Raw genomic sequence first — 27994 nt, 5'->3', positions numbered from 1 at the left:
GGCACAGACACTACCTGTTCCTGTACTGTTTATGTGTTTTATATTGTCTGCATATTATGATTCCAGTTTATTAATGTAACACATCAGTGGCTGTCATCTCCATTGGCATTCCTGTCATTGTCAGCGTTGTTACAAACACCTCTGGCCACTTAAGTTTGCTGATATATGACAAGACAACGGTTATGATGAGAGAGAAAAGCATTGCAAACGTCTTGTGGGGGAAAGTCTGGACATAGTAGTCATCTTGGAAGTGACCCCCGGGATAGTAGATGAGAGGTGGGAGGTCAAACAGTGGTTCCCCACCGGCCATCCTCAGCAATGCCCCCGTCAGAACGCCAGTGACAAAACCGAACCTGTTCACGCAGGGAGCGTACAGCACGCACACCAGCTGGGGGAAAATGACAACGTACACAATGTCGGCACTCAGCGCGTACAGGCCGTAGATGGTGCTGGTGAAGAGGGCAAGGACGGTGGCAAGGACCGTCACCACAAGGACCGTGCTCTTCATCACGTACATCACTTCCCGGTCTGATGCCTGCAAATGAGGAGAAAATGGCAACCGTGAGAATCACTTTCCATGAAAACACTGGTGAAACATTATAGAGTCGTACAGCACGGGAACAGGCCCTTCAGCCCAACTCATAAGGCCATGTGATAGGAGCAGAATTAGGCCATTCGGCCCATCAAGTCTACTCCGCCATTCAATCATGGCTGATCTATCTCTCCCTCCTAACCCCATTCTTCTGCCTTCTCCCCATAACCTCTGACACTCAATAATCTATCAATCTCTGCTTTAAAATTGCCCCTCGGGGATGAATAAAGTGCTTGATTGATTGAAAAATACCCATTGACGGCCTCCACAGCCTTCTGTGGCAAAGAATTCCACAGATTCACCACCCTCAGACTAAAGAAACTCCTTCAGACTAAAGAAACTCATCCACAATGCCCCATCCGCACTAGTCCCATTTGTGTGTATTTGGCCCATATCCCTCTAAACCTTTCCGATTCATATACCTGTCCAGATGTATTTTCAAGTAGATCCTCTGATAGTTCATCCATACACCCACCACCCTCTGTGTGAAAAAGGGTACACCGGTTCCTATTAAATCTTTCCCCTCTCACCTTAAACCAATGTCCCCTGGTTCTTGATTCCCCTACTCTGGGAAAAGGACTCTCTGTTCATTCACCCTATTTAATCCCATCATGATATTATACACCTCCGTATGCTGACCCCTCGGCCTCCTGCACTCCAAGGAATAAAGTCCTAGCCTGCCCAACCTCAGGCCCTCAAGTCCTGGCATCATCCTCGTAGATCTTTACGGCACTCTTTGCAGCACAATGACATCCTTACTCTAGCAGGGTGACCATAACTGAACACAATACTCCATATGCAGCCTCAACAACATATTGTACCACCATAATATAACGTCCCAACATCTATGCTCGACACCTGACTGATTAGACATGAAATTGCCACACCAATTTAAAGAAGATGTTCTTTTCACTGAATCTGAAGACGTAGTAAATGAAGAGACTGGGCTATGTGAAACATATTCTTCCCCTCTGTTATCAGACCTCTGAATGGTCTTTCCATAAGCTAGGGTACTGTCTGATTCACCTCTACGGCATTGCGGAGATTGGACTTTGCCTCTGGAACTGATGCGCTACAATGCTGAGGTCTATTCTGCACTCTGTATCTTCCCCTTTGCTCTACCTATTTTGCCTGAGGCACAAGGAACTGCAGATAGAAACATAGAAATATAGAAAATAGGTGCAGGAGTAGGCCATTCGGCCCTTCGAGCCATTCAATATGATCATGGCTGATCATCCAACTCAGTATCCTGTACCTGCCTTCTCTCCATACCCCCTGATCCCTTTAACCACAAGGGCCACATCTAACTCCCTCTTAAATATAGCCAATGAACTGGCCTCAACTACATTCTGTGGCAGAGAATTCCAGAGATTCACCACTCTCTGTGTGAAAAATGTTTTTCTCATCTCAGTCCTAAAAGATTTCCCCCTTATCCTTAAACTGTGACCCCTTGTTCTGGACTTCCCCAACATCGGGAACAATCTTCCTGCATCTAGCCAGATGGCACAATGGGCTAAGTGTTCGGCTGGCAACCGGAAGGTAGCTGGTTCGAATCCCGCTTGGAGTGCATACTGTCGTTGTGTCCTTGGGCAAGACACTTCACCCACCTTTGCCTGTGTGTGTGGATGTAATTATGTGAAGCACTTTGGGGTCAATGCAAGTTGACTAAAAATGTGCTATATAAATAAAGAAATTTAATTTAATTTAATTTAGCCTGTCCAACCCCTTAAGAATTTTGTACGTTTCTATAAGATCCTCCCTCAATCTTCTAAATTCTAGCGAGTCGATAAAATGTGTCGGAAGGAACTGTAGATGCTGGTTTAGAAAAAAAGTAAAGTGCTGGAGTAATTGAACAGGTGAGGCAGCATCTCTGAAGATCATGGATAGATGACGTGTTGAGTCTGAGGAAGGGTCCCATCCAGAAAGGTCCCCCTTCCATATTCTCCAGAGATGCCGCTGAGTTACTCTGGCACTTGTGTCATTCTTTCCCTTTGTGTCACCTTTGGTCGGAGAATCCTGCGGTAGATGTTGTGGGTGAACATGGAACTGGACGAGAGGAGGGAGGAGTCAGTGGAAGACATGACGGCAGCAGCAATGGCACCGGTCCCAAACAGGGAGACGTAGGGAGGACACAGGTGGCGAAGGACGATGGGCAAGATCATGGCAGCCTCTCCCTTCTCGAAAGGTGACGTGGCCCCATACGACGTTTGATTCCAGTCTGAAACAGAAAAACAGAGAAGTATCCATAACCAGAGATGGTGGGGGTCCTTGTTAATAGATGCCGTCCGTCTTCCTGAGAAAACGTCTAAAGCTCAGGCCGACAAGACTTCTTGCCTTCCCAGTTCCTGCAAACGGTCTTTGACTTGAAATGTTCAATGTTTCTCGTTCCACAGAGGCTGCCTGACCTGCCGAGTATTTCCAATACTCTCTGTTTTAGTTACAATCCATGTTTGATCGCAAACATAGAACTACTTTGACATCAGAGTTATCGGGCCATACAGCATGGACACAGGCCTTTCAGCCCAATTTGACCACACCGCCTAACATTGGTCCCACCTACCTTCATTTGGCTCATATCCCTCGAAGCCTGTCCTACCCATGGACCTATCTAAATGGTTTTTAAATGCTGTTATAGTGTCTGCCTGAACTACCTTCTCCAGCAGCTTGTTCCATGTACCTACCACACTCTGTGTGAAAAAGTTACCTCTCAGTTTCCTATTAAATCTTTCCCCCCTCACCTAAACCTGTGTCCCCTGGTTCTCGATTCCCCTACTCTATGTAAGTGATTCTGTGCGTCGAACCAATCCATTCCTCTTATAATTTTGTAAGATTATTATGTTAAAGATATGCAGCTAAAATATTCAAGACATTGCAAAATACAACGTGCTGGAGTAACTCAGCCGGTCAGGCAACATCTCTGGAGAACATGGATAGGTGACTTTTCGGGTCGCGAATCTTCTTCAGAAACACCACCCATCCTTTTTCTCCAGAGATGCTGCCTGACCCACTGAGTTACTCCAGCATTTTTTTGTCTATCATTGGTATAAACCAGCATCTGCAGTTCCTTCTTTCTACATTTTTTTCCATATCCAGAATGTGTGTGGCCCTGAGTAATCAGTACATGCGGAAAGGATACTGAGTGAAGTGACCCATAGTTGAGTTAGATAACCCACTTCATACGTCACGTATACAGTGCATTCAGAAAGTATTCAGACCCCTTCACTTCTTCCACATTTTTGTTACGTCACAGTCTTATTTTAAAATTTATTAAATTTATTTTTTTATCATCAATCTACTCACAATACCCCAGAATGCAGAAGTGAAAACAGGTGTTTGGAAATTTTTGCAAAGTAATTAAAAAGAAATAACTGAAATATCACATTTGCATAAGTATTCAGACCCTTTACTGTGACATTCAAAATTGAGCTTAGGTTCATCCTGTTTCCATTGATGATCCTTGAGATGTTTCTACAACTTGATTGGAGTCCACCAGTGGTAAATTAAATTGATTGGACATGATTTGGAAAGGCACACACCTGTCTATATAAGGTCCCACAGTTGACAGTGCATGTCAGAGCAAAAACCAAGCCATGAAGACGAAGGAATTGCCCGTAAACCTCCGAGACAGGATTGTGTCGAGACACACAGGTCTGGGAAAGGGTATAAAACAATTTCTGCAGCATTGCAGGTCCCAAAGAGCACAGTGGCCTCCTTCATTATTAAATGGAAGAACTTTGGAACCACCAGGACTCTTCATAGAGCTGGCCGCCCGGCCAAACTGAGCAATCAGGGGAGAAGGGCCTTGGTCAGGGAGGTGACCAAGAACTCGATGGTCACTCTGACAGAGCTGTAGAGTTCCTCTGTGGAGATGGGAGAACCTTCCAGAAGGACAACTATATCTGCAGCACTCCACCAATCAGGCCTTTATGGTAGTGGCCAGATAGAAGCTACTCCTCAGTATCAGGCACATGACAGCCCGCTTGGAGTTTGCCAAAAGGCATGAGAAACAAGATTCTCTGGTCTGATGAAACCAAGATTGAACTCTTTGGCCTGAATGCCAAGCGTCACGTCTGGAGGAAACCAGGCACCGCTCATCACCTGGCCAATACCATACCTACGGTGAAGCATGGTGGTGGCAGCATCATGCTGTGGGGATGTTTTTCAGTGGCAGGAACTGGGAGACTAGTCAGGATTGAGGGAAAGATGAACGGAGCAAAGTACAGAGAGATCCTTGATGAAAACCTGCTCCAGAGCGTTCTGGACCTCAGACTGGAGCGGAGGTTCACCTTCCAACAGGACAATGACCCTAAGCACACAGCCAAGACAACGCAGGAGTGGCTTCATGACAAGTCTGTGAATGTCCTTGAGTGGCCCAGACAGAGGCCGGACTTGAACCCAATCAAATATCTCTGGAGGGACCTGAAAATAGCTGTGCATCGACGCACCCCATCCAACCTGACAGAGCTTGAGAGGATCTGCAGAGAAGAATGGGAGAAATTACCCAAATACAGGTGTGCCAAACTGGTAGCATCATACCCAAGAAGACTTGAGGCTGTAATCACTGCCAAAGTTGCCTCAACAAAGTACTGAGTAAAGGGTCTGAATACTTATGTAAATGTGATATTTCAGTTATTTCTTTTTAATTACTTTGCAAAAATTTCTAAGCACCTGTTTTTGTTTTTATATTATGGGGTATTGTGTGTAGATTGATGATTAAAAAAAAAAGAATTCAATCCGTTTTGGAATAAGGCTGTAACGTAACAAAATGTGGAAAAAGTGAAGGGGTCTGAATACTTTCTGAACGCACTATATTTAGTTCAGTTAAGAGGTCCAGAATGAAAGCAGGCCCACCGAGTCCACTTGACCATTGATCACCCGTTCAGACTAGTTCTATCTTATCTCACTTTCTCATCCACTCCCTGCACACTAGAGACAATTTACAGAGGGCCAATTAACCTACAAGCTCGCACGCCTTTGAGATGTGGGAGGAAACCGGACCACCCGGAGGAAACCCCGGCACCTGAGGTCAGGATCGAACCTGGGTCTCTGGCGCTGTGAGGCACCAGCTCTACCCGCTGCACCACTGTGCCACCTTGTGTATGTTTTGATCATGAACCTAGGTTAGGTTTATATATTTAAGAAGGAACTGCAGATGCTGGGTAGATAAAAATGCTGGAGAAGGTAGATAAAAATGCTGGAGAAACTCAGCGGGTGAGGCAGCATCTATGGAGCGAAGGAAATAAGCAACGTTTCGGGCTGAAACCCTTCTTCAGACTGGTGAGGCTGGGTGTGGGGGGGGGGGGGGGGTATGAACATTGACCTCTAATTTCAGGTAGTCCTTACTTTCTCCTCCCCTTCTCAGCTCTCCTTCAGCCCACCGGCTCCACCTCTTCCTTTCTTCTTCCCGCTCCCCCCGCCCTCACATCAGTCTGAAGAAGGGATTTGGTCCGAAACGTTGCCTATTTCCTTCGCTCCATAGATGATGCCTCACCCGCTGAGTTTCTCCAGCATTTTTGTCTACCTTAGGTTTATGATAGTCATCGAGGTACAGTGATCCAAATGCTGTCCAAATACTGTCGATCAGATAATACTATACATAAATGCAATCAAGCCAAGCTCAAGTACAATAGGTAGATGGACAAAGTCCAATGTCCACAATGGGGTAGAGGTGAACTGGACAGTACCCTAGCTTATGGAACGATCGTTCAGAAGCTTGATACCAGAGGGGAAGAAGCTGTTCCTGAGTCTGGTGGTGCGGGCATTCAAGCTTGTACATGCGTTACTGTACCTGTAGAAGCTGCGACAGAACCAATCAGTACAGAGGGAATGCCCATGATACATCCACCGAACGCTCCCGCTATTGATAGTATCTGAGCACTTTTCACAGAGGATGAAGCCAGCACGCGTTGAAAATAAGCTTGCCACGGGATCCCGCCCAGCACCTGGAAAGGAAATTCCAATCTGTGTGTATATACGAAGTAGAGATGTAGAGAACTTCATGATCTTAGAAATAAATAAGGCAGTGTGAATAGTGACTTCTCTAACTTCGTAACCCTTGCTTTCCCCCTCTCTCCATCCCTCCCCTTCCTAGTTCTCCGACCAGTCTGACTGTCCTCCTGATTAAATTTTATCTCTGTTTGCTTCGTTGTCACCTTCTCCTGGCTAACAATGATCTATTCTACAGTTCCCTTGAGCCACATCTCCTTTGATGTCACATTTTCACACTTTACCCGTCCTTATCTCTGTGTCTCCCTCTCCCCTGACTCTCAGTCGGAAGAAAGATCTCAACCCGAAACGTTACCCATTCCTACTCTCCAGAGATGCTGCCTGTCCTGCTAAGTTGCTCCAGCATTTTGTGTCCATCACTAACAACTTGTCCGAGACTAGCCCTATCTAATTTTATAGAGGTGTACAAAATCATGAGAGGAATAGATCGGGTAGACGCACAGAGTCTCTTGACCAGAGTAGGGGAATCGAGAACCATGAGGAGAGAAAGATTTGATAGGAACCTCCAGATTTGGTTTGGGAATTGCTCTGCCCAGGACAAGAAGGCTCTGCAGAGAGTAGTGCGTTCGGCCAAACGCACTATGGGAACTTCACTCGCCCCTCTGCAGGATCTATACATCAGAAGGTGTAACTCCAGAGCCAATAAGATCATGGGAGACCCCTTCCACCCCTGCAACGGACTGTTCCAGCTGCTACGGTCAGGCAAACGCCTCCGTTGTCATGATGTGAGAACGAAGAGGTTGAGAAGGAGTTTCTTCCCAGAGGCCATTAGGACTGTAAACTCCGACCTCACCAGGGACTAACTTTACTGTAGAAAACTTTTTTTTTAAATTGCTGTTTTTTTTCCTTTTTCCTTCCTCCCACAATATTTAATATGTAAAAGAATATGTGATTCTGTTCCGTTCTGTTTGTAGTTTGTTTGTTTGTTTGTTTGTTTGTCTTTTTGCACAAAGTCTGCGAGCATTGCCACTTTTCATTTCACTGCACATCTCGTATGTGTATGTGACGAATAAACTCGACTTGACTTGAGGGGTAGGTTTTTTTCACGCAAATGGTGGTGGGTGTATGGAACGAGCTGCCGGAGGAGGTAGTTGTGGCAGATACTATTTTAACATTTAGGAAACATCTGGAGAGGTACATGGATAGGACATGGATCGGATGTAAGACTCTATGACCGGCCATATTGAATCAATGGCTAAGAAAGCACACTAACTTCGACTTCCTTAGGAAGCTAACGATGAGTTGAGTTTGGGGTCAGTTTCTTGTCCGTGTACCGAGGTACAGTGAAAAGCTTTTGTTACATGCATTCCAGTCGGCGGAGAGACTATATGCGATTACAATCGAGCCGTCCACAGTGCACAGATACAGAATAACGCGAAAAACCAGTTCGGCCATAGTGGTCCCTGCACCACTCCACTGGTCTCAGGCCACAATCACTTCTTTAGCTGCCAGGCCTTTTAATTTAATTTAGTTTAGAGATACAATGTGGAAACAGGCCCTTGGCCCACTGAGTCCGTGTCAACCAATGCACGCCCGTACACTAGTTCTATTCGACACGCGCTAAGGACATTTTACGGAAGGCAATCATCCTACAATCCTGTATGTCTTTGGAATGTGGGAGGAAACCGGATCACCCGGTGAAAACCCACACGGTCCCAGGAAGAATGTACAAACTGCAGTTGTACAGAGCCCTAGTGAGACCACACCTGTAGTATTGTGTGCAGTTTTGGTCCCCTAATTTGAGGAAGAACATTCTTGCTATTGAGGGAGTGCAGCGTAGGTTTACAAGGTTAATTCCCGGGATGGCGGGACTGTCATATGCTGAGAGAATGGAGCGGCTGGGCTTGTACACTCTGGAGTTTAGAAGGATGAGAGGCGGTCTTATTGAAACATATAAGATTGTTAAGGGATTGGACACGCTAAAGGCAGGAAACATGTTCCCAATGTTGGGGGAGTCCAGAACCAGGGGCCACAGTTTAAGAATAAGCCATTTAGAACGGAGACAAGGAAACACTTTTTCTCAAAGAGAGTTGTGAGTCTGTGGAATTCTCTCCCTCAGAGGGCGGTGGAGGCAGGTTCTCTGGATGCTTTCAAGAGAGAGCTAGATAGGGCTCTTAAAGATAGCGGACTCAGGGGATATGGGGAGAAGGCAGGAACGGGGTACTGATTGGGGATGATCAGCCATGATCACATTGAATGGCGGTGCTGGCCCGAAGGGCCGAATGGCCTACTCCTGCACCGATTGTCTATTGTCTATTGTCACACACACAGCACCCGTAGTCAGGATTGAACCTGGGTCTCTGGCACTGTAAGGTAGCAACACTACAGCTGCGCCACCGTGCCGCACCCTATTATGTGTCCATGTATTTGCAACTCATCCATTTACACCAGGTCAAGCGGCGAACTTCCCCTTTAAGTTTCTTACCATCAGCAAAAGATCATCTATCCATTTTCCAATAAATATCTCATCGATTTTTCCCAGCCAGGGCTTTTGATGGACCTCCTCAACGGCCGTGATCTTGATGCTTGTAACAGCATGATTCAGCATCGTGAACGGTACACAAAGCCACTAGAAGAAAGAACACACCTTGTGATTATCCACTATGAATCTCACTATGAATACAATAAATTGGTGCCCACTGCAGCTGGAGGTCTTGCTCAGATGCCGGGCGTTATTAGTCATGTCATTCGGCCCATCAAGTCTACTCCACCATTCAATCTATCTCTCCCTCTCAGCCCCATTCTCCTGCCTTCTCCCCATAACCTCTGACACCCATGCTAATCAAGAATCTATCAATCTCCGCCTTTAAAATATCCATTGACTTGGCCTCCACAGCCGTCTGTGGCAACGAATTCCACAGATTCACCACCCTGTGACTAAAGAAATTCCTCCTCATCTCCTTCCTAAAGGAACATCCTTTCATTCTGAGGCTGTGACCTCTGGTCCTAGACTCTCCCACTAGTGGAAACATCCTCTCCACATCCACTCTATCCAAGCCTTTCACTATTTGGTAAGTTTCAATGAGGACCCCCCTCATCTTTCTAAACTGCGAATACAGGCCCAGTGCCTTCAAATGCTCATCATATGTTAACCTAATCCCTAGGATCATTCTTGTAAACCTCCTCTGGACCCTCTCCAGAGCCAGCACATCATTCCTCAGATATGAGGCCAAAATATGCTCACAAGACTCCAAATGCGGTCTGACCAATGCCTTATAGAGGCTCAGCATGACATCCCTGTTTTTGTATACAAGCCCTCTTGCATTACATTGCCTTCCTTGCTACTGATTCAAATTGCAAATTGACACTTTGGGAACCAGCACACCCAAGTCCCTTTGCATGTCCGATTTCTGAATTATCTCCCCATTAAGAAAATAGTCTATGCCTTTATTTCGCCTACCAAAATGCATGACTCCACACTTTGCTACACTATATTCCATCTGTCACTACTCTGCCCACTCTCCTTCTGCAGAGTCCCTGCTTTCTCTACACTACCTGCCCCTCCACCTATTTTCGTATCATCGCAAACTTGGCCACAATACCTTCAATCCCCTCATGAAGAGTAACGGACCCAGCACCGACCCCTGCGGAACTCCACTGGTCACCGGCAGCCATCCAGAAACAAAACCTTTATCGCCACTCTGCCTTCTGCCATCCAGCCATCCAATGCTAGTATCTTCCCTCCCACACTCCAAAGACGTGCAGGTTTGCGGGTTTAATTGGTCTCGGTAAATTGTCCCTCATGAGTAGGGAGTGGATGAGAAAGTGGGATAACATAATGAACATCTGATTGATGGTCTCTGTGGACGGTGGGCCGAAGGGCCTGTTTCCACGCTGTATCTCTAAACCAAACTAAACTAAAACCTGATGGTTGTAGGCAAGTAGCTATTCCTGAAGCTGGTGGTGTGAGACTTGTGTACCTTGGTGAGAAGAGGGCACGGGCTGGATGATGGGGGTCCTTGATGATAGATGCCGCCTTCTTGAGGAATCATCTAACGCTCAGGTCAAAGTGACTTCTTTCCTTCCCAGTCCAACAAAATGTTAACTGTGTTTCTCTAAGCTGAGAGTTGTCTGACCTTTAGTTCAGAGATAGAGCAAGGAAACAGACCCTTCGAGTCTACACAGACCAACGATTACCCCGTACACTAGCTCTTCCCAACACACTAGGGACAATTTACAGAAGCCAATTAACTTACAACTCTGGAGTGTGCGACAAACAGGAGCACCTGGAGATAAACCATGTAGTCACGGGGAGAAGGTCCAAACTCTCTACAGACAGCACCAGTAGTAGGGATTGAACCTGGGTCTCTGGCGCTGTGAGGCAGCAACTCTACCGCTGCGCCACTCACCGTGATGCCCTAATACCCGCTGCGTATTTACAGCATTTTCTGTTTTAGCTCTAATCCATGTTTGATTGCAAACATAGAACAACTTTGACATGACTATGTTAAAGATATGTCGCTACAATATTCAAGGCTTAGCAATAAACAAAGTGCTGGAGTAACTCAGCAGGTCAGGCAGCATCTCTGGAGTATATGCCCCAAAGTGGAACAACAAAATTCTTACATGAAGCAGCATGAGATGTAAACATAATGACGTTTTGGTCCAGACCTTACAGATCTGTAACGTCGCCTGTCCATTCCCTCCACGGATGCTGCCTGACCCGCTGAGTTCCTCCAGCACTTTGTGTTTTGCTCAGGATTCCAGCATCTGCAATTCCTTGTGTCTCCAGTCATAGGTGAAGCTATTCATAGATACATAGATAGATACATAGAAAATAGGTGCAGGAGGAGGCCATTCAGCCCTTCGTGCCAGCACCGCCATTCATTGTGATCATGGCTGATCGTCCCCAATCAATAACCCGTGCCTGCCTTCTCCCCATATCCCTCAATTCCACTAGCCCCTAGAGCTCTATCTAACTCTCTCTTAAATCCATCCAGTGATTTGGCCTCCACTGCCCTCTGTGGCAGGGAATTCCACAAATTCACAACTCTCTGGTTGAAAAAGTTTTTTCTCACCTCAGTCTTAAATGGACTCCCCTTTAATCTAAGACTGTGGCCCCTGGTTCTGGACTCGCCCAACATTGGGAACGTTTTTCCTGCATCTAGCTTGTCCAGTCCTTTTATAATTTTATATGTTTCTATAAGATCCCCCTCATCCTAAACTCCAGTGAATACAAGCCTAGTCTTTTCAATCTTTCCTCATATGACAGTTCCGCCATCCCAGGGATCAATCTCGTGAACCTACGCTGCACTGCCTCACTCACAAGGATGTCCTTCCTCCAATTAGGGTATTCAGAGATGCTGTCATGAGGCTGTAACTCACCAAACCAAAGAAAATGCATCCTAACTGGACAACGTCAGTGTACGCAACGGAATACAGGCCCCCAAGCAGTGTGTAGAGCATTGCCACGCTGGCCGAGATCACCATGGATAGATTCCTATCGAGATCAAGCATCACACTGGACGTTGTACCTGCGTAGCAAAGAGATGTTCAGATTTAGCCTTCCGCCAATATTAGGTGTCATCGAGGCCTCTGACTCTATGCTACTTATAGATAAAATGATTTTAGGTGTGGAGTACTGGTGTCAGAGGATGGAGCAAACATACGTTCATACCTAAGGCAGCCAGGATAGCAGCGGACCAGAATATTTCCCCGATTACAGCTGGGATGAAGATCAGGCTGGCGATGCGGTTGCCGTACTGTTGTTGAAAGGGATCCAACATGGTCACGTACTTGTGTTGCCGCATCTTCTTGGCAAAAAACAATCCCCCTGAGGAGCACAGAAGGAAGATCTTGGTTACGGCCCACACCAACGTTACGGCCCGCACCAACGTTACGGCCCGCACCAACGTTACGGCCCGCACCAACGTTACGGCCCGCACCAACGTTACGGCCCGCACCAACGTTACGGCCCGCACCAACGTTACGGCCCGCACCAACGTTACGGCCCAGCACCAACGTTACGGCCCGCACCAACGTTACGGCCCGGCACCAACGTTACGGCCCGCACCAACGTTACGGCCCGCACCAACGTTACGGCCCGCACCAACGTTACGGCCCGCACCAACGTTACGGCCCGCACCAACGTTACGGCCCGCACCAACGTTACGGCCCGCACCAACGTTACGGCCCGGCATCAACGTTACGGCCCACACCAACGTTACGGCCCGCACCAACGTTACGGCCCGCACCAACGTTACGGCCCGCACCAACGTTACGGCCCGGCATCAACGTTACGGCCCGCACCAACGTTACGGCCCACACCAACGTTACGGCCCGGCACCAACGTTACGGCCGGCACACTGGCGCAGCGGTAGAGCTGCTGCCTCACGGCGCTAGAAACCATGGTTCCATCCTGACCTCGGCTGCTGTCTGTGTGGAGTTTGCACGTTCTAGTGACTGCATGGGTTTCCTCCGGGTGCTCCGGTTTCCTCCCACACTCCAAAGACGTGTGGGTTTGAAGGTTGATTGACTTCTGTAAATTGCCTCTCGAGTGCAGGGAAAGTGGGATAACATAGAACGGGCGATCGATGGTCGGCGTGGACTCAGTGGGCCGAAGGGCCTGTTTCCATACTGTATCTGCGAACTAATAAACTGTCAATGGGAAACCCAGATGACAGGACTGCTTCACCAAGACGCAGCATGAGAGAAGGATTTTACTGACTGTTCACAGCCACTCACACAGCCTGTTCAGGTGCAGTATGTGAAGAATGCCCTGCTGGGAGTTAACAGCACACTAAACTAAACTAAACTTGGACTCTAAACTAAAGACAGATACAAAATGCTGGAGTAACTCAGCGGGACAAGCAGCATGTCTGGAGAGAAGGAAAGGGGGACATTTCGGATCGAGACCCTTCAGACTGACTAATCTAAAGTAAAAGAGCCACTGAGGATGTCCTCCATTCCCGACGTCGGACTTCCGTCACCCCAGCGAGCGGGCCTGAACATCGGGAGGCCAACAGAGGAGGACGACAGATTTTTGGGGCCTTCCCTCACAGTGGCAAACTTTGATCCCGTTGTGTGGGGATGTCTGTGTTAAATACTATCATGTTCTGTGCTCTTTATTATTCGTATGGCTGTATGGTGACCACACATTTCACTGTACCAATTGGTACATGTGACAAATAAATGTATCTTGTAAGATTCTGCAGGTATATTAAGAATAGAATGGTGGCAGGGGAATGAATAAGTCCTTGTAAAGGCTCTCCTATTTTACAGTGTAATTCAAAGTCGTTGCTCGCTCCAGGTTATTGTTAGATGTCTGGAGAAGGGTCTACCCAAAATGTCACATATCCACGTTCTCTGGAGATGCTGCCTGACCCGCTGAGTTACTCCAGCAGTTTGTATCTATCTTTGGTATAAACCAGCATCTACAGTTCCTTGTTTCCACCTATCACTCGCCAGGCTTTGTCCCACCCCGCACCTCTCTTTTCCAGCTTTCTCCCCACTACCCCATCAGTCTGAAGAAGGATCCCAATCCGAAACATCATCTGCCCATTCCCTCCATAGATGCTCCCTGACCCACTGAGTTCCTCCAGCATTTTGTGTTTTGCCATTGATTCCAGAACCTGCAGTTCCTTGTGTCTAAATAATAATTAAAGATGTGTCTTAAAAAATATTAGGATTCCTGAGTAATTAATGGTGCTCTGTTAAATGTGGATAAAGTACTTATGACCTCTGGAATGTTTAAGAAGGAACTGCAGATGCTGGAAAAATCGAAGGTAGATAAAAATGCTGGAGAAACTCAGCGGGTGAGGCAGCATCTATGGAGCGAAGGAATAGGTGACGTTTTGGGTCGAGACCGCTCGCTTTGTCCCACCCCGCACCTCTCTTTTCCAGCTTTCTCCCCACTACCCCATCAGTCTGAAGAAGGATCCCAATCCGAAACATCATCTGCTCATTCCCTTCACAGATGCTGCCTGACCCACTGAGTTCCTCCAGCATTTTGTGTTTTGCTCTTGATTCTAGCACCTGCAGTTCCTAAATAATAATTAAAGATGTGTCTTAAAAAATATTGGCATTCCTGATTAATTAATGGTACTTCTGTTGAATGTGGATAAAGTACTTATGACCTCTGGAATGTTTAAGAAGGAACTGCAGATGCTGAAAAGATCGAAGGCAGATAAAAATGCTGGAGAAACTCAGCGGGTGAGGCAGCATCTATGGAGCGAAGGAAATAGGTGACGTTTCCGGTCGAGTGAGCAAGGAAAGGAAGGTGTGGCCATAAGCGAGGCAGGTAGGGGGAACCAGGAGGAGATGCGGCAGGAGCCACAGCCTTTGTCCCTGACGAGCATGACCGAGGCTCTTACTCAATGTAAGGACAGGATCAGGGGCTGTGGGAGGGATGAGCAACCTGGCTGCAGCACCGTGGATCAGGAGGCCATTCAAGAGGGGGGAGTTAGAAGAAATGCCGTAGTGATAGGGGATAGTATTATTCGGGGGGTAGATAAGGTTCTCTGCGGCCAGCAGAACATGTCCCGAAGGCTGTGTTGCCTACCCGGTGCTAGGGTTAAGGATATCTCTGCGATGCTGGAGAGAAATTTGCAGAGGGAGGGGGAGGATCCAGTGGTCGTGGTCCATGTGGGGACCAATGACATAGGAAGGACGAGGAAGGAGGATCTGCTGAAGGAGTTTGAGCAGTTAGGGAATAAATTAAAAAGCAGAACCTCGAGGGTACTGATCTCCGGATTGCTACCTGAGCCACGGGCCAAATCGGCGAGGGTACGTAAAATTAAAAAGCTAAATGCGTGGCTCAAAGACTGGTGTGGGAATAATGGGTTTGGTTTCTTGGGCCACTGGCACCAGTACTGGGACAGGGGGGATCTGTTCTGTAAGGACGGACTTCACCTGAACGGTGCTGGGACTGGGGTCCTGGCAAATCATATAACTAGGGCAGTAGAGAGGTCCTTAAACTAAGTAGCGGGGGGGAGGTATCAAGGGGGGTAATAACGGCAGGGGTAGAGGAAATAGAGCAGGGTATCAGTGGGGAAGCGGAAATTCAAAATGTGACAGGAGACAGAATTTGTGAAGATAAAGATCTAGATGTAAAAGGGGCAAAAACGGAAAGGAAGGGTAGTAAAAATCATCTGAAAGTGCTTTATCTAAATGCACGGAGTATTCGTAATAAGATAAATGAATTAACGGTGCAATTAAGTATATATAGTTATGATATCGTGGCCATTACGGAGACATGGCTGCAAGGAGATCAGGACTGGGAGTTAAATATAGAGGGGTACTCGACAATTAGGAAAGATAGACAGGAAAGAAAGGGAGGAGGGGTGGCCCTTTTAATAAGGGAGGGAATAACGGCAATAGAGAGGAAGGATATTGCGTTGAAGGATCAGGATAGTGAAACAGCTTGGGTACAGATAGAGAATAATAAGGGGAAAAAAACACTAGTGGGTGTAATTTATAGACCTCCAAATAGCTGTGACGCTGTTAGTCAGAACATAAATCTGCAAATAGTTGACGCATGTAAAAAGGGAACTGCTGTAATCATGGGGGACTTCAATTTTCATATTAATTGGGCAAACCAAACTGGGCAGGGTAGACTAGAGGAAGAGTTTATAGAATGTATTAGAGACGGGTTCCTAGAACAGTATGTCACCGAACCGACAAGGGGGGAGGCAATCTTGGATCTGGTCCTGTGTAATGAAGCAGGATTAATTAAAAATGTCATAGTTAGGGACTCGTTGGGAACAAGTGACCACAATATGGTCGAATTCCATATTCAAATAGAAGGGGAGCAGGTTGAAACTCAGGCTAGGGTGCTTAGTCTAAATAAGGGGGATTATGAAGGTATGAGGACTGAGCTGATCAAAGTTGACTGGGATAGCAGACTCAAGAATAAGACGGTACATGAGCAGTGGTGTACGTTTAAGGGTCTACTGTATAACCTTCAAGAAAAATTTATTCCTATGAAGAAAAAAAGGGGTAAGGGTAAGAACAGTCAGCCATGGCTCAGTAAAACTATAAAGGATAGTATTCGGCTGAAGGCAAGGGCATATAAGGTAGCCAGAGATAGTGGGAGGGTAGAGGATTGGGAAGCATTTAAAGGTCAGCAAAAAATAACTAAGAGATTAATTAAGACGGGGAAAATAGACTATGAAAGGAATTTAGCGAACAACATAAAAACTAATAGTAAGAGTTTTTATAGCTATATAAAAAGAAAAAGGGTGGCTAAGGTGAACGTTGGTCCATTGGAGGGTGAGACTGGAGAGTTGTTGGTGGGGAACATGGAAATGGCAAAGGCATTAAACGAGTATTTTGTATCAGTCTTCACCATAGAAGACACAAAAAATATTCCAACGCTGGATAAACAGGGGGCGGTAGGAATGGAGGAGCTAAATACTATTAAGATCACCAAGGAGGTGGTATTAGGGAAATTAATGAGACTGAAGGAGGATAAATCCCCTGGGCCTGATGGATTACATCCAAGGGTCTTGAGGGAGATAGCGGTGGGGATTGTGGATGCATTGGTGATAATTTTCCAAAACTCCCTGGAGGCAGGAACGGTCCCAGTGGATTGGAAAATGGCCAATGTATCACCTATATTTAAAAAAGGAAGTAAACAGAAGGCGGGTAACTATAGACCGGTTAGTCTAACATCGGTGGTGGGTAAAATGTTAGAGACAATTATTAAAGAAACACTAACGGGGCACTTGGATAAACATGACTTCATCGGACAGAACCAGCATGGTTTTGTGAAGGGGAAGTCCTGTTTAACGAATCTGCTCGAATTCTTTGAGGAAGTAACAACCCGGGTGGATAAAGGGGAACCGGTGGATGTGGTATACTTGGACTTCCAAAAGGCTTTTGACAAGGTGCCACATAAGAGACTATTGCTAAAAATAAAAAATTATGGGATTGGGGGTAATATATTAGCATGGGTAGAGGATTGGCTAACAAATAGGAAGCAGAGAGTGGGGATAAATGGTTCATACTCGGGATGGCAACCGGTAACTAGCGGGGTTCCGCAAGGGTCGGTGCTGGGACCCCAGTTGTTCACAATTTATATAAATGATTTGGAGGAGGGAACCAAGTGTAATATATCAAAATTTGCGGACGATACAAAAATGGGAGGAAAAGTAGGGGATGAGGAGGATAGGAAGAGTCTGCAAAAGGATATAGATAAGCTAGGTGAGTGGGCAACAACTTGGCAGATGAAATTTAATACTAATAAATGTGAAGTCATTCACTTTGGGAAAAAAAATGATAGGGCAAGTTATTTTCTAAATGAGGAGGAGCTGCGTTGTAATGCAACGCAAAGGGATCTAGGGGTATTAGTACATGAATCACTAAAAGTTAGTATGCAGGTGCAGCAAGCAATCAGGAAGGCCAATGGAGTTTTGGCCTTTATTGCTAGGGGGATTGAGTATAAAAACACGGAGGTCTTGCTGCAGCTGTACACAGTATTAGTGAGACCACATTTGGAATACTGTGTACAGTTCTGGGGTCCATACTTAAGAAAGGATGTACTAGCCCTGGAGGCAGTGCAGCGAAGGTTTACAAGATTAATTCCTGCAATGAGGGGATTGACATATGAGGAAAGGTTAAGTAGGCTGGAACTCTACTCTTTGGAGTTTAGAAGAATGAGAGGCGATCTCATTGAAACATATAAGATCGTGAGGGGCCTTGATCGGGTGGATGCACCGAGGATGTTCCCAATGATCGGGGAAACTAGAACTAGGGGACATAGTTGCAGAATAAGGGGGGGCTCTTTTAAAACTGAGATGAGGAAGAACTTCTTCACCCAGAGGGTGGTTAATTTATGGAATTCACTGCCCCAGGGAGCAGTGGAAGCAGAAACTTTAAATATATTTAAGACTAAAATAGATGGTTTTTTAGCTGCCAAGGGGATAAGGGGCTACGGGGAGAGGGCAGGGATATGGACCTAGGTATGGTTAGTATAGTAAGACCTGAGTGATCTCCTGGACAAGTGTCGATCGCCTGGATTGGGGTCGGAGAGGAATTTCCCGGATTTTTTTCCCGAATTGGACCTGGGTTTTTATCCGGTTTTTTGCCTCCCCCAGGAGATCGCGAGGTTCTTGGGGTGGAGAGGGGTGATAGCGGTATAAAGGGGAGGGTAGTGTCTTGTGTTCTGTGTCTTGTGTCTACTGTTTGTGGGTAAGTGTGTCTGTTTAGTGTTCAGCCATGAGCGAATGGCGGTGCGGGCTCGACGGACCTGGTGGTCTACTCTCGCACCTACTTTCTATGTTTCTATGTTTCTATGAGACCCCCCCCACCCCCACATCAGTCTGAAGAAGGGTCTCGACCCGAAACCCGCTGAATTTCTCCAGAATTTTTATCTACTTGTGACTTCTGGAAGGTCGGGTAGTTAAAAGTAGGCACCAGTCTGGACAATAGACAATAGACAATAGGTGCAGGAGTAGGCCATTCGGCCCTTCGAGCCAGCACCGCCATTCAATATGATCATGGCTGATCATCCCCAATCAGTACCCCGTTCCTGCCTTCTCCCCATATCCCCTGACTCCGCTATCTTTAAGAGCTCTATCTTGAGTGGTCTCTCTTGAAAGTATCCAGAGAACCGGCCTCCACTGCCCACTGAGGCAGAGAATTCCACAGAATCACAACTCTCTGTGAGAAAAAGTGTTTCCTCGTCTCCGTTCTAAATGGCTTACTCCTTATTCTTAAACCGTGGCCCCTGGTTCTGGACTCCCCCAACATCGGGAACATGTTTCCTGCCTCTAGCGTGTCCAAACCCTTACCAATTATATATGTTTCAATCAGATCCCCTCTCATCTTTCTAAACTCCAGAGTGTATAAGCCCAGCCCCTCCATTCTCTCAGCATATGACAGTCCCACCATCCCGGGATTAACCTTGTAAACCTACACTGCACTCCCTCAATAGCAAGAATGTCCTTCCTCAAATGAGGGGACCAAAACTGTACAAAATACTCCAGATGTGGTTTCACTAGGGCTCTGTACAACTGCACAAAGACCTCTTTGCTCCTATATTCAATTCCTCTTGTTATAAAGGCCAACATGCCATTCACTTTCTTCACTGCCTGCTGTACCTGCATGCTTACTTTCATAGACTGATGACCAAGGACCCCCAGATCCCGTTGTACTTCCCCTTTTCCCAACTTGACGCCATTTAGATAGTAATCTGCCTTCCTGTTTTTGCTACCAAAGTGGATAACCTCACATTTATCCGCATTAAACTTCATCTGCCATGCATCTGCCCACTCCCCCAACCTGTCCAAGTCCTCCTGCATCCTCATAGCATCCTCCTCACAGTTCACCCAGCTTTGTGTCATTTGCAAATTTGCTAATGTTCCTTTTAATCCCTTCATCCAAATCATTGATGTATGTTGTAAGTAGCTGCGGTCCCAGCACCGAGCCTTGCGGTACCCCACTAGTCACAGCCTTCCATTCTGAAAGGGACCCGTTAATCCCTACTCTTTGTTTCCTGTCTGCCAACTAATTTTCTATCCATGTCAGCACTCAATACCATGTGCCCTAATTTTGCCCACTAATCTCCCGACCCGAAACATCACTTATCCATGTTCACCAGAGATGCTGACTGACCCGTTGAGTTACTCCAGCACTTGATTCCTATCCTTTGTTGCAAACCACACCCGTGGTTCATTGTTTCTATTGCTGGATGCTACTGGCTGCGGAGGGACCCCGTGATGTATCTCGACTCACCGATGAAGAGGCAGAGGAGGGTGGTCCAAGGGGCGACGGTCCACACCAGCCCGGCATCCGGCCGGTAGACCATCTCAGCCGTGCCGTTGATGTAGGCTCCACCAACCCAAGTAGCTGCAGGGGGAAGCACAGCCAATAGTGTTGGACCACAACCAGAGGACATTTTATCAAACACTCGACCATCTGAGTTTCCAGCAGAGAGGACACAAAGTGCTGGGGAAACTCAGCGGGTCAGGCAGCATCTCTGGAGAAAAACGAAGGGTGACGTTTCGGGACAGCACCCTTCTCAGACAGCTCGTATGACGAAGTAGACACAATAACGTGAACTCCGCCCCTGTTTGTGTGGTGTTACCAACCCTAATGTGCTCGCAATTTTTCAATGACTTCAGTAACGCTGGGAGCAAAGGAGACTACAGAGAGTGGTGGACACTGCCCGGTCTATAGCAGGTACTGACCTCCCCACCATCGAAGGTCCATCACAGGTACTGACCTCCCCACCATCGAAAGGATCTACAGGAGTTGCTGCCTCAAAAAGGCAGCCAGCATCATCAAAGACCCACACCACCCTGGCCACGCTCTCATCTCGCTGCTACCATCGGGAAGAAGGTACAGGAGCCTGAAAACCGTGACCTCCAGGTTCAAGAACAGCTTCTTCCCAGCAACCATCAGGCTCTTGAACACTGCACAACACTAACCTCAGCAACTATGATCTTCTGTGGACTGTGTCTTTGGTTGCACTACGGACTTCAGTTTTGTGCTGTTATGGTTACCGAGTATCACTGATTATGAAATTATTATATTGATTATTATACATTTGTCTGTGTGTTATTGTGTTTATGGGCTTGTTAGCAAGTAAGAATTTCATTGTTCCATTGCCAGTAAATAGACACAAGATGCTGGAGTAACTCAGTGGAACAGACAGCATATCTGGAGAGAAGGAATGGGTGATGTTTCGGGTCAAGACCCCTTTCCATTGCCAGCACATTTGACCAAAATCTGTAGCTGTTCTTCAACCTGTTGTGTTGTGCAGTATTCAAGAGCCTGATGGTTGCTGGGAAGAATAGACAATAGACAATAGGTGCAGGAGTAGGCCATTTGGCCCTTCGAGCCAGCACCGCCATTCAATGTGATCATGGCTGATCATCCACATCCACGATTCTATCAACATGTCACAGACCCGCCATCCCGGGAATTAACCTGGTGAACCCACGCTGCACTCTCACAATAGCAACAATGTCCTTCCTCAAATTTAGAGACCAAAATTGCACATAATACTTCATGTGTGGTCTCACTAGGGCCCTGTACAACTACAGAAAGACCTCTTTGCTCCGATACTCAACTCCTCTTGTTATGAAGGCTAACATGCCATTCGCTTTCTTCATTGCCTGCTGTACCTACATGCTTACTGATGAACAAGGACCCCCAGATCTCTTTGTACTTCCCCTTTTCCCAAATAGACAACATTTAGATAATAATCTGCCTTCCTGTTTTTGCTACCAAAGTGGATAACCTCACATTTATCCACATTAAACTGCATCTGCCATACATCTGCCCACTCACCCAGCCTGTCCAAGTCACCCTGCATCCTCATAGCATCCTCCTCATAGTTCACACAGCCACCCAGCTTTGTGTCATCTGCAAATGTGCTAATGTTACTTTGAATCCCTTCACCCAAATCATTGATGTATATTGTAAATAGCTGCGGTCCCGGCACCGAGCCTTGCGATACCCCAGTAGTCACTGCCTGTCATTCTGAAAGGGACCTGTTAATCCCTACTCTTTGTTTCCTGTCTGCCAACCAATTTTCTATCCATGTCAGTACCCTACCCTCAATACCATGTGCTCTAATTTTGCCCAGTAATCTCCTATGTGGGACCTCATCAAATGCTTTCTGAAAGTCCAGGTACACTACATCTACTGGCTCTCCCTTGTCCATTTTCCTAGTTACATCCTCAAAAAATTCCAGATCATTAGTCAAGCATGATTTCCCCTTCGTAAATCCATGCTGACGCGGACCGATCCTGTCACTGCTATCCAAATGTGCGGCTATTTCATCTTTTATAATTGACTCCAGCATCTTCCCCACTACCGATGTCAGGCTAACTGGTCTATAATTCCCTGTTTTCTCTCTCCCTCCTTTCTTAAAAAGTGGGATAACATTAGGTTCTTGAACCTGGAGGTCACGGTTTTCAGGCTCCTGTACCTTCTTCCCGATGGTAGCAGCGAGATGAGAGCGTTGCCAGAACCTCCTCACCATTGGTTCAAAATTGGAAACCTAGAGATTTTGAATCATATGAACAGTAAACATGGACAGTTTGAGAATGAGATGCTTTACCGGTGGTGGTTAGAATGCCGAGGATAATTCCAATGTTCCTTCCTGCGATCATCACCATTTCGGAGCGATCCCCCTGGTACGATCTCTCAGCTCTCTGTGCTCTCTTTGCAGCCCAGATGCCAACCACAAGAATGAAGAAGTAGAAGACAGCCATGGTGAGAGCGCCGGCAATATTCAGTGTCATGGTGCTTGATCCTGCAACAGGAAGCAAGTTACCAGATGGACACAACACAACACAACACAACACAACGCAACACAACGCAACACAACACAACACAACACAACACAACGCAACACAACGCAACACAACACAACACAACACAACGCAACACAACACAACACAACACAACACGACACGACACGACACGACACAACACGACACGACACAACGCAACACAACGCAACACAACAGTACACTACACATCGCAACTCAATGCAGTGCAATGCAACACAGTGCAATGCAACGCATCGCAACGCAATGCAGTGCTTCGCAATGTAATGCAATGCAGTGCAATGCAACGCAAAGCATTGAATGCAACGCAGCGCATCGAAACGCAAGGCATCCCAATGTAACACAACACAACGTAATGCAGTGCAACACAACGCATCGCAACATAACGCAATGCATCGCAACACACACTGGCTTGATAGTCCCCAAGACAGGTGACTCTCTGTGTGCTGGTCCCAGAAGTGGATCTGCAATCACTCATTCCCATCACTCCACTCGTCTAAACCTCTACTCCAGCAGCAGCATCTCTTACTTTAACTAATCTTCGCTCAGTATAAAAGTAATTCCCTTTATCCTGTATCTGTACACTGTGGACGGCTTGCTTGTAATCATGTGTAGTCTTTCCGCTGACTGGAGAGCACACAACAAAAGCTTTTCACTGTACCTCGGGACACTTGACAATAATTATAATAAACTAAACAAAAACTGGGGTGTGTGGGGGAGGGGGGGTGGGGAATGAGGGGTGGGGGAGGGTGGTGTGGGGGAGGGTGGTGTGGGGGAGGGTGGTGTGGGGGAGGGGGGGTGCGGAATGAGGGGTGGGGGAGGGTGGTGTGGGGGAGGGTGGTGTGGGGGAGGGGGGGTGCGGAATGAGGGGTGGGGGAGGGTGGTGTGGGGGAGGGTGGTGTGGGGGAGGATGATGTAGGGGAGGAGGTGTGGGGAAGGGGGGTGGGTGGGGGATGGGTGGTTGGGAGGGGGGGTGAGGGAGGAGTAGTGTGAAGGAGGGGTGTGGAGGAGGGGGAGGGGGTGTGTGGGGGAGGGGGTAGGGGAGAGGTTGTGTGTGGGGGACGGGTGGTGTGGGGGGAGGGGGGTGGTGGGGGAGGGGGTGTGTGTGGAGGGAGGTGCTTTAGGGGGTGTGGGGAGTGGGAGTGGGTGTGGTGGAGGAGGGGTATGGGGGGGGTGGGGGAAGGGGGGAGGGGGATGGAGTTGTGGGGAAGGGTGGATGGGAGGGAGGGGGGTTTGGGGGAAGGGGGTGTGGGGAAGAGAGGGTGGGGAGGGGGGAGGGGGGAGGGGTGGTGTGGGGGTGGGGTGGGTGTGTGTGTGTGGGGGAGGGGTGGGGAGGGGGGGGATGGTGGAGGAGAAACCTTCAAAACCTTCATAACTTTTGTACTATTTCACCAATCGGAACAAAACCTATTTGACTTGCAGCAGAGGAGAATGGTGAGTAAGGTGATGAAAAATTGTAGCGCTATGGGGGATCATTTTTGCGCAAATTTAATTACAACGCAGACAGGAAATGGTTAAGAGAGTTTTAGTTATATATAGATAGATGTATCTTGTTGCTTTTTTGGATGACTTGGCAAATCAAATTCCTTGTATGTTTGTAAATTAATTACAATTACTGATTATTTATGCTATTATTGATTATTCTATATTTGTTATTGCATTCACAGGCCTGTTAAACTGCAGAACATAATAATATCTTTGTTCTTTGTGACTGATTAAACTATAAACTGTGGAGGGTCTTTGGTCGCACAAAGAACTTTGGGCTTCTTTGCACTAGAATTTGTTTTCTTTTTCGGATTATTATTGATTTTTTTGTTCATTATACGTTATCCATGAGTATAGTGTTTGCAGCCCTGTAACGCTTTCCTTGTTCTGTTGTCGGTACAAACAGCAACATTCTCAAGGGGCAACACAAAGGCGTAGCGGTAGAGTTGCTACCTGACAGCGCCACAGAGCCAGGTTCCATCCTGACCTCGGGTGCTGTCTGTACGGAGTTTGCACATTCTCCCCGTGACCGTGTGGGTTTTCTCCGGGTGCTCCGGTTTCCTCCCACTCTCAAAAGACGTGCAGGTTTGCAGGTTAATTGGCTTCTGTAAATTATCCCTAATGTGTAGCATAGTGTTAGTGCATGGGGTGATTGCTAGTCGGCATGGACTTGCTGGGCCGAAGGGCCTGTTTCTGCACTGCATCTGTAAAAGCACAGCTGGTGGGGGCTCGGATGCAGAGATGTTTATGGCAGAGAAACTAATACTGTACATTCCCAGTCTTGCTGCTGAAGTGTGAGTCCATAATTCAGTCTTTGCTCATGGCTTCAAGGGTTGAACAGTTGTCCCAACCTCCTCCAAACTCCCAGAGATTTCACACTGCCTTTGCCATGTAAAGGGTGAATGTGTGACAAGGATATGTCAAAGAACAAACACAGACCGCAGGTGGACACAAAAAGCTGGAGTAATCAGCGGGTCAGACAACATCTCTAATAATAATAATAATAAATTTTATTTATGGGCGCCTTTCAAGAGTCTCAAGGACACCTTACAAAATTTAGCAAATAGAGTAAAAACATGTAAGCGGAATAAAATAAATAGTAAAGACATCACCAGTACACAAATTAAAGACAGAATTCAATCCAAAGACAAAAATCAAAAAACACAATATGAAGAGAGAGCAGCGGCAGCTAAAGCGCGCTAGCGTACACTCTCCCTTCCGGCAGCCATCTTGGACACAGAATAAAATAATCATTTACACACACAAAAATCATCCCCCCACAATGGTTACCACTGTGGGGGAAGGCACAATGTCCAGTCCCCAACCCCAGTTATCCCATAGTCAGGCCTATTGAGGCCTCCACAGTTGCCTCTACGGAGGCCCGATGTTCCTGGCCGTTCTCGCCGGGTGGTGTTGCCGGCGTCGGGAGAGTCCTCACAGCGGCTGGGATGGCTGGAACGGCCGATTCCCTACCGGAGTCCGTGGCTTCCGAAGCCGACAGGGCCGCGTCGGTTGGTGCTCCGAGGCTCCCGATGTTAAAGTCGGCATCGCCGCCCGCGGCTGGCCGCTCCACAGTCCCGCAGCTCGACGGTGTTGAACACGGTGGTCTCAGCATACCGGAGCTCCAGCGTGGCGACCCAGCGCGGCGAACCAGGCAAGGCATCGCCCGTTCCGCTCCACGATAGCGCTCCAGCACTGTGCCGCCACCGAAGCTGAAGGTGCAGGGCGGTCCCCGCCAGGAAAAGGCCGCTCCACTCCCGCTGGTAGGCCGCAAGGACGGGTCGACGGTGCAGCTCGGGGAAAAAGCTGCCTCACCGACCAGGTAGGGACCTAGAAAATAGTTTCCCCCTTCCCCCCCCACATACAAAAGTCAAATTCCCCAACAAACATGGGACAAAATTCACTAAAACTAATTTTAAAAAAGTGAATTGAAACGGACAGCTGCTGGTTAGCAGCCGTTCCCCAAAATGGCTCCTCCCATCTTTTTATGTTTAAGATTCCTGGCAACATGAGGTGTGGTTTTATGTAGGAAAGAACTGCAGATGCTGGTTTCAACCGAAGATAGGCACAAAAAGCTGGAGTAATCAGCGGGTCAGACAGCATCTCTGGAGAAGGAGTACAGGAGACGTTTTGGTGTCGAAGGGTCTCGACCCGAAACATTACCTGTTCCTTCTCTCCAGAGATGCTGCCTATCCCGCTGAGTTACTCCAGCTTTTTGTGCCTATCTTCGGTTGAAACCAGCATCTGCAGTTCTTTCCTAGATAAACACACACCTCATGTTGCCAGGAATCTTATTCGTACCCAGTTCTGTGAGATGATTGATCGATTGAAAGATGCACTGATTTTTAGTTTTTTAGTTTAGTTTAGTTTAGAGATACAGCGCGGAAACAGGCCCTTCGGCCCACCGGGTCCGCGCATTCCAGCGATCCCCGCACATTAACACTATCCTATACCCACTAGGTACAATTTTTACATTACCCAAGCCAATTAACCTACATACCTGTACTCCTTTGGAGTGTGGGAGGAAACCGGAGATCTCGGAGAAAACCCACGCAGGTCACGGGGAGAACGTACAACCTCAGTACAGACAGCAGCCGTAGTCGGGATTGAACCCGGGTCTCCGGCGCTGCATTCGCTGTAAGGCAGCAACACTACCGCTGCGCCACTGTGACCACCCACGGTGATCATGGAAGAGTCTTTAATTGTCGTATGTACCGGCCACAGAACAATGACGTTCTTACTTAAACTCAAAGAGTCATACAGCACGGAAACGGGCCCTTCGGCCCAACTGGCCCATGCCAACCACAAGGCCTCATCTAAGCTCGTTCCATTTGGCCTGTATAACTCCAAACTTTCCTATCCATGTACCTGTCCAGGTGTCTTTCTACTTGTTGCAGCTTAACAAGCCATGAAACCAATAACACTCAGATGAATATATAATAATCAGTAATACAATGAATCAATAACAGCTTCATTGCAACCCACTCATATTCTGCCACAGGCAAAATAGATGATGTTGAATTTAAAGATACTGCATGTAAACCGACCCTTGGCCCACTGAGTTTGCAGCGACCTGTTCACACTAGTTCTATGTTATCCCACTTTCTCATCCACTCCCTGCACACTAGGGCCAATTAACCTACAAACCCGCACGTCTTTGGGATATGGGAGGAAACCGGAGCACCCGGAGGAAACCCACGCGGTCACAGGGAGAACGTGCAAACTCTGCACAGACAGCACCCGAGGTCAGGAATCGAACCCTGAGTCCTGGCGCTGTGAGGCAGCAGCTCTACCCGCTGCGCCGCTGTGCTGCCCATAAATGAAACTTTGAAAAATTTGCACTCTATTGAGAGCCAAGAGTGTTTAATGGCCATAGGTGCCAGCAACAGAACAGTTGAATTCTTGCTTGCTGCAGCTTCACAGCCCCGGAAACACAATGACACAGATAAATGAGAAATAGCAGTGTGCAATTTAAGAATTTGCAAAAGGGCAACAACTCTACCATTTCGCCAGGGTTAGGTTTGGGCAGGTTATTGGGTATATTCAGCCCAGCATAAACAGAGAACAGAGCGAGCAGCTAGCAGTGACGGACTCACCAGGAAGAGCACAACTCCTTGGCATGTGAGAGGGTTACACATTCAACAGGGAACGTCCGTTTGTCCTCCCACTC

The 27994-nt window shown here is 47.4% G+C and overlaps 1 protein-coding gene across 1 annotated transcript; it reads right to left on the bottom strand.

The window, feature by feature from the left end:
* LOC116974105 (high-affinity choline transporter 1-like) lies at positions 1–27987 on the bottom strand. Its single transcript, XM_033022244.1, has 9 exons — positions 27921–27987; positions 22608–22802; positions 20273–20386; positions 12216–12371; positions 11924–12072; positions 9024–9167; positions 6381–6534; positions 2593–2810; positions 1–535 (listed from the first exon to the last, which is right to left on the bottom strand). The coding sequence occupies exons 1-9, from the start codon at positions 27943–27945 to the stop codon at positions 71–73; spliced, it is 1620 nt and encodes a 539-aa protein (XP_032878135.1). The 5' UTR covers positions 27946–27987; the 3' UTR covers positions 1–70.
* Positions 27988–27994: the final 7 nt, after the last annotated feature.

This window comes from Amblyraja radiata, chromosome 6 (genome assembly GCF_010909765.2).
Source record: "Amblyraja radiata isolate CabotCenter1 chromosome 6, sAmbRad1.1.pri, whole genome shotgun sequence".
Classification (NCBI taxonomy): Eukaryota; Metazoa; Chordata; class Chondrichthyes; order Rajiformes; family Rajidae; genus Amblyraja; species Amblyraja radiata.
The sequence above is the reverse complement of the archived record's forward strand: the minus strand, read 5'-3'. Positions and strand labels throughout refer to the sequence as shown.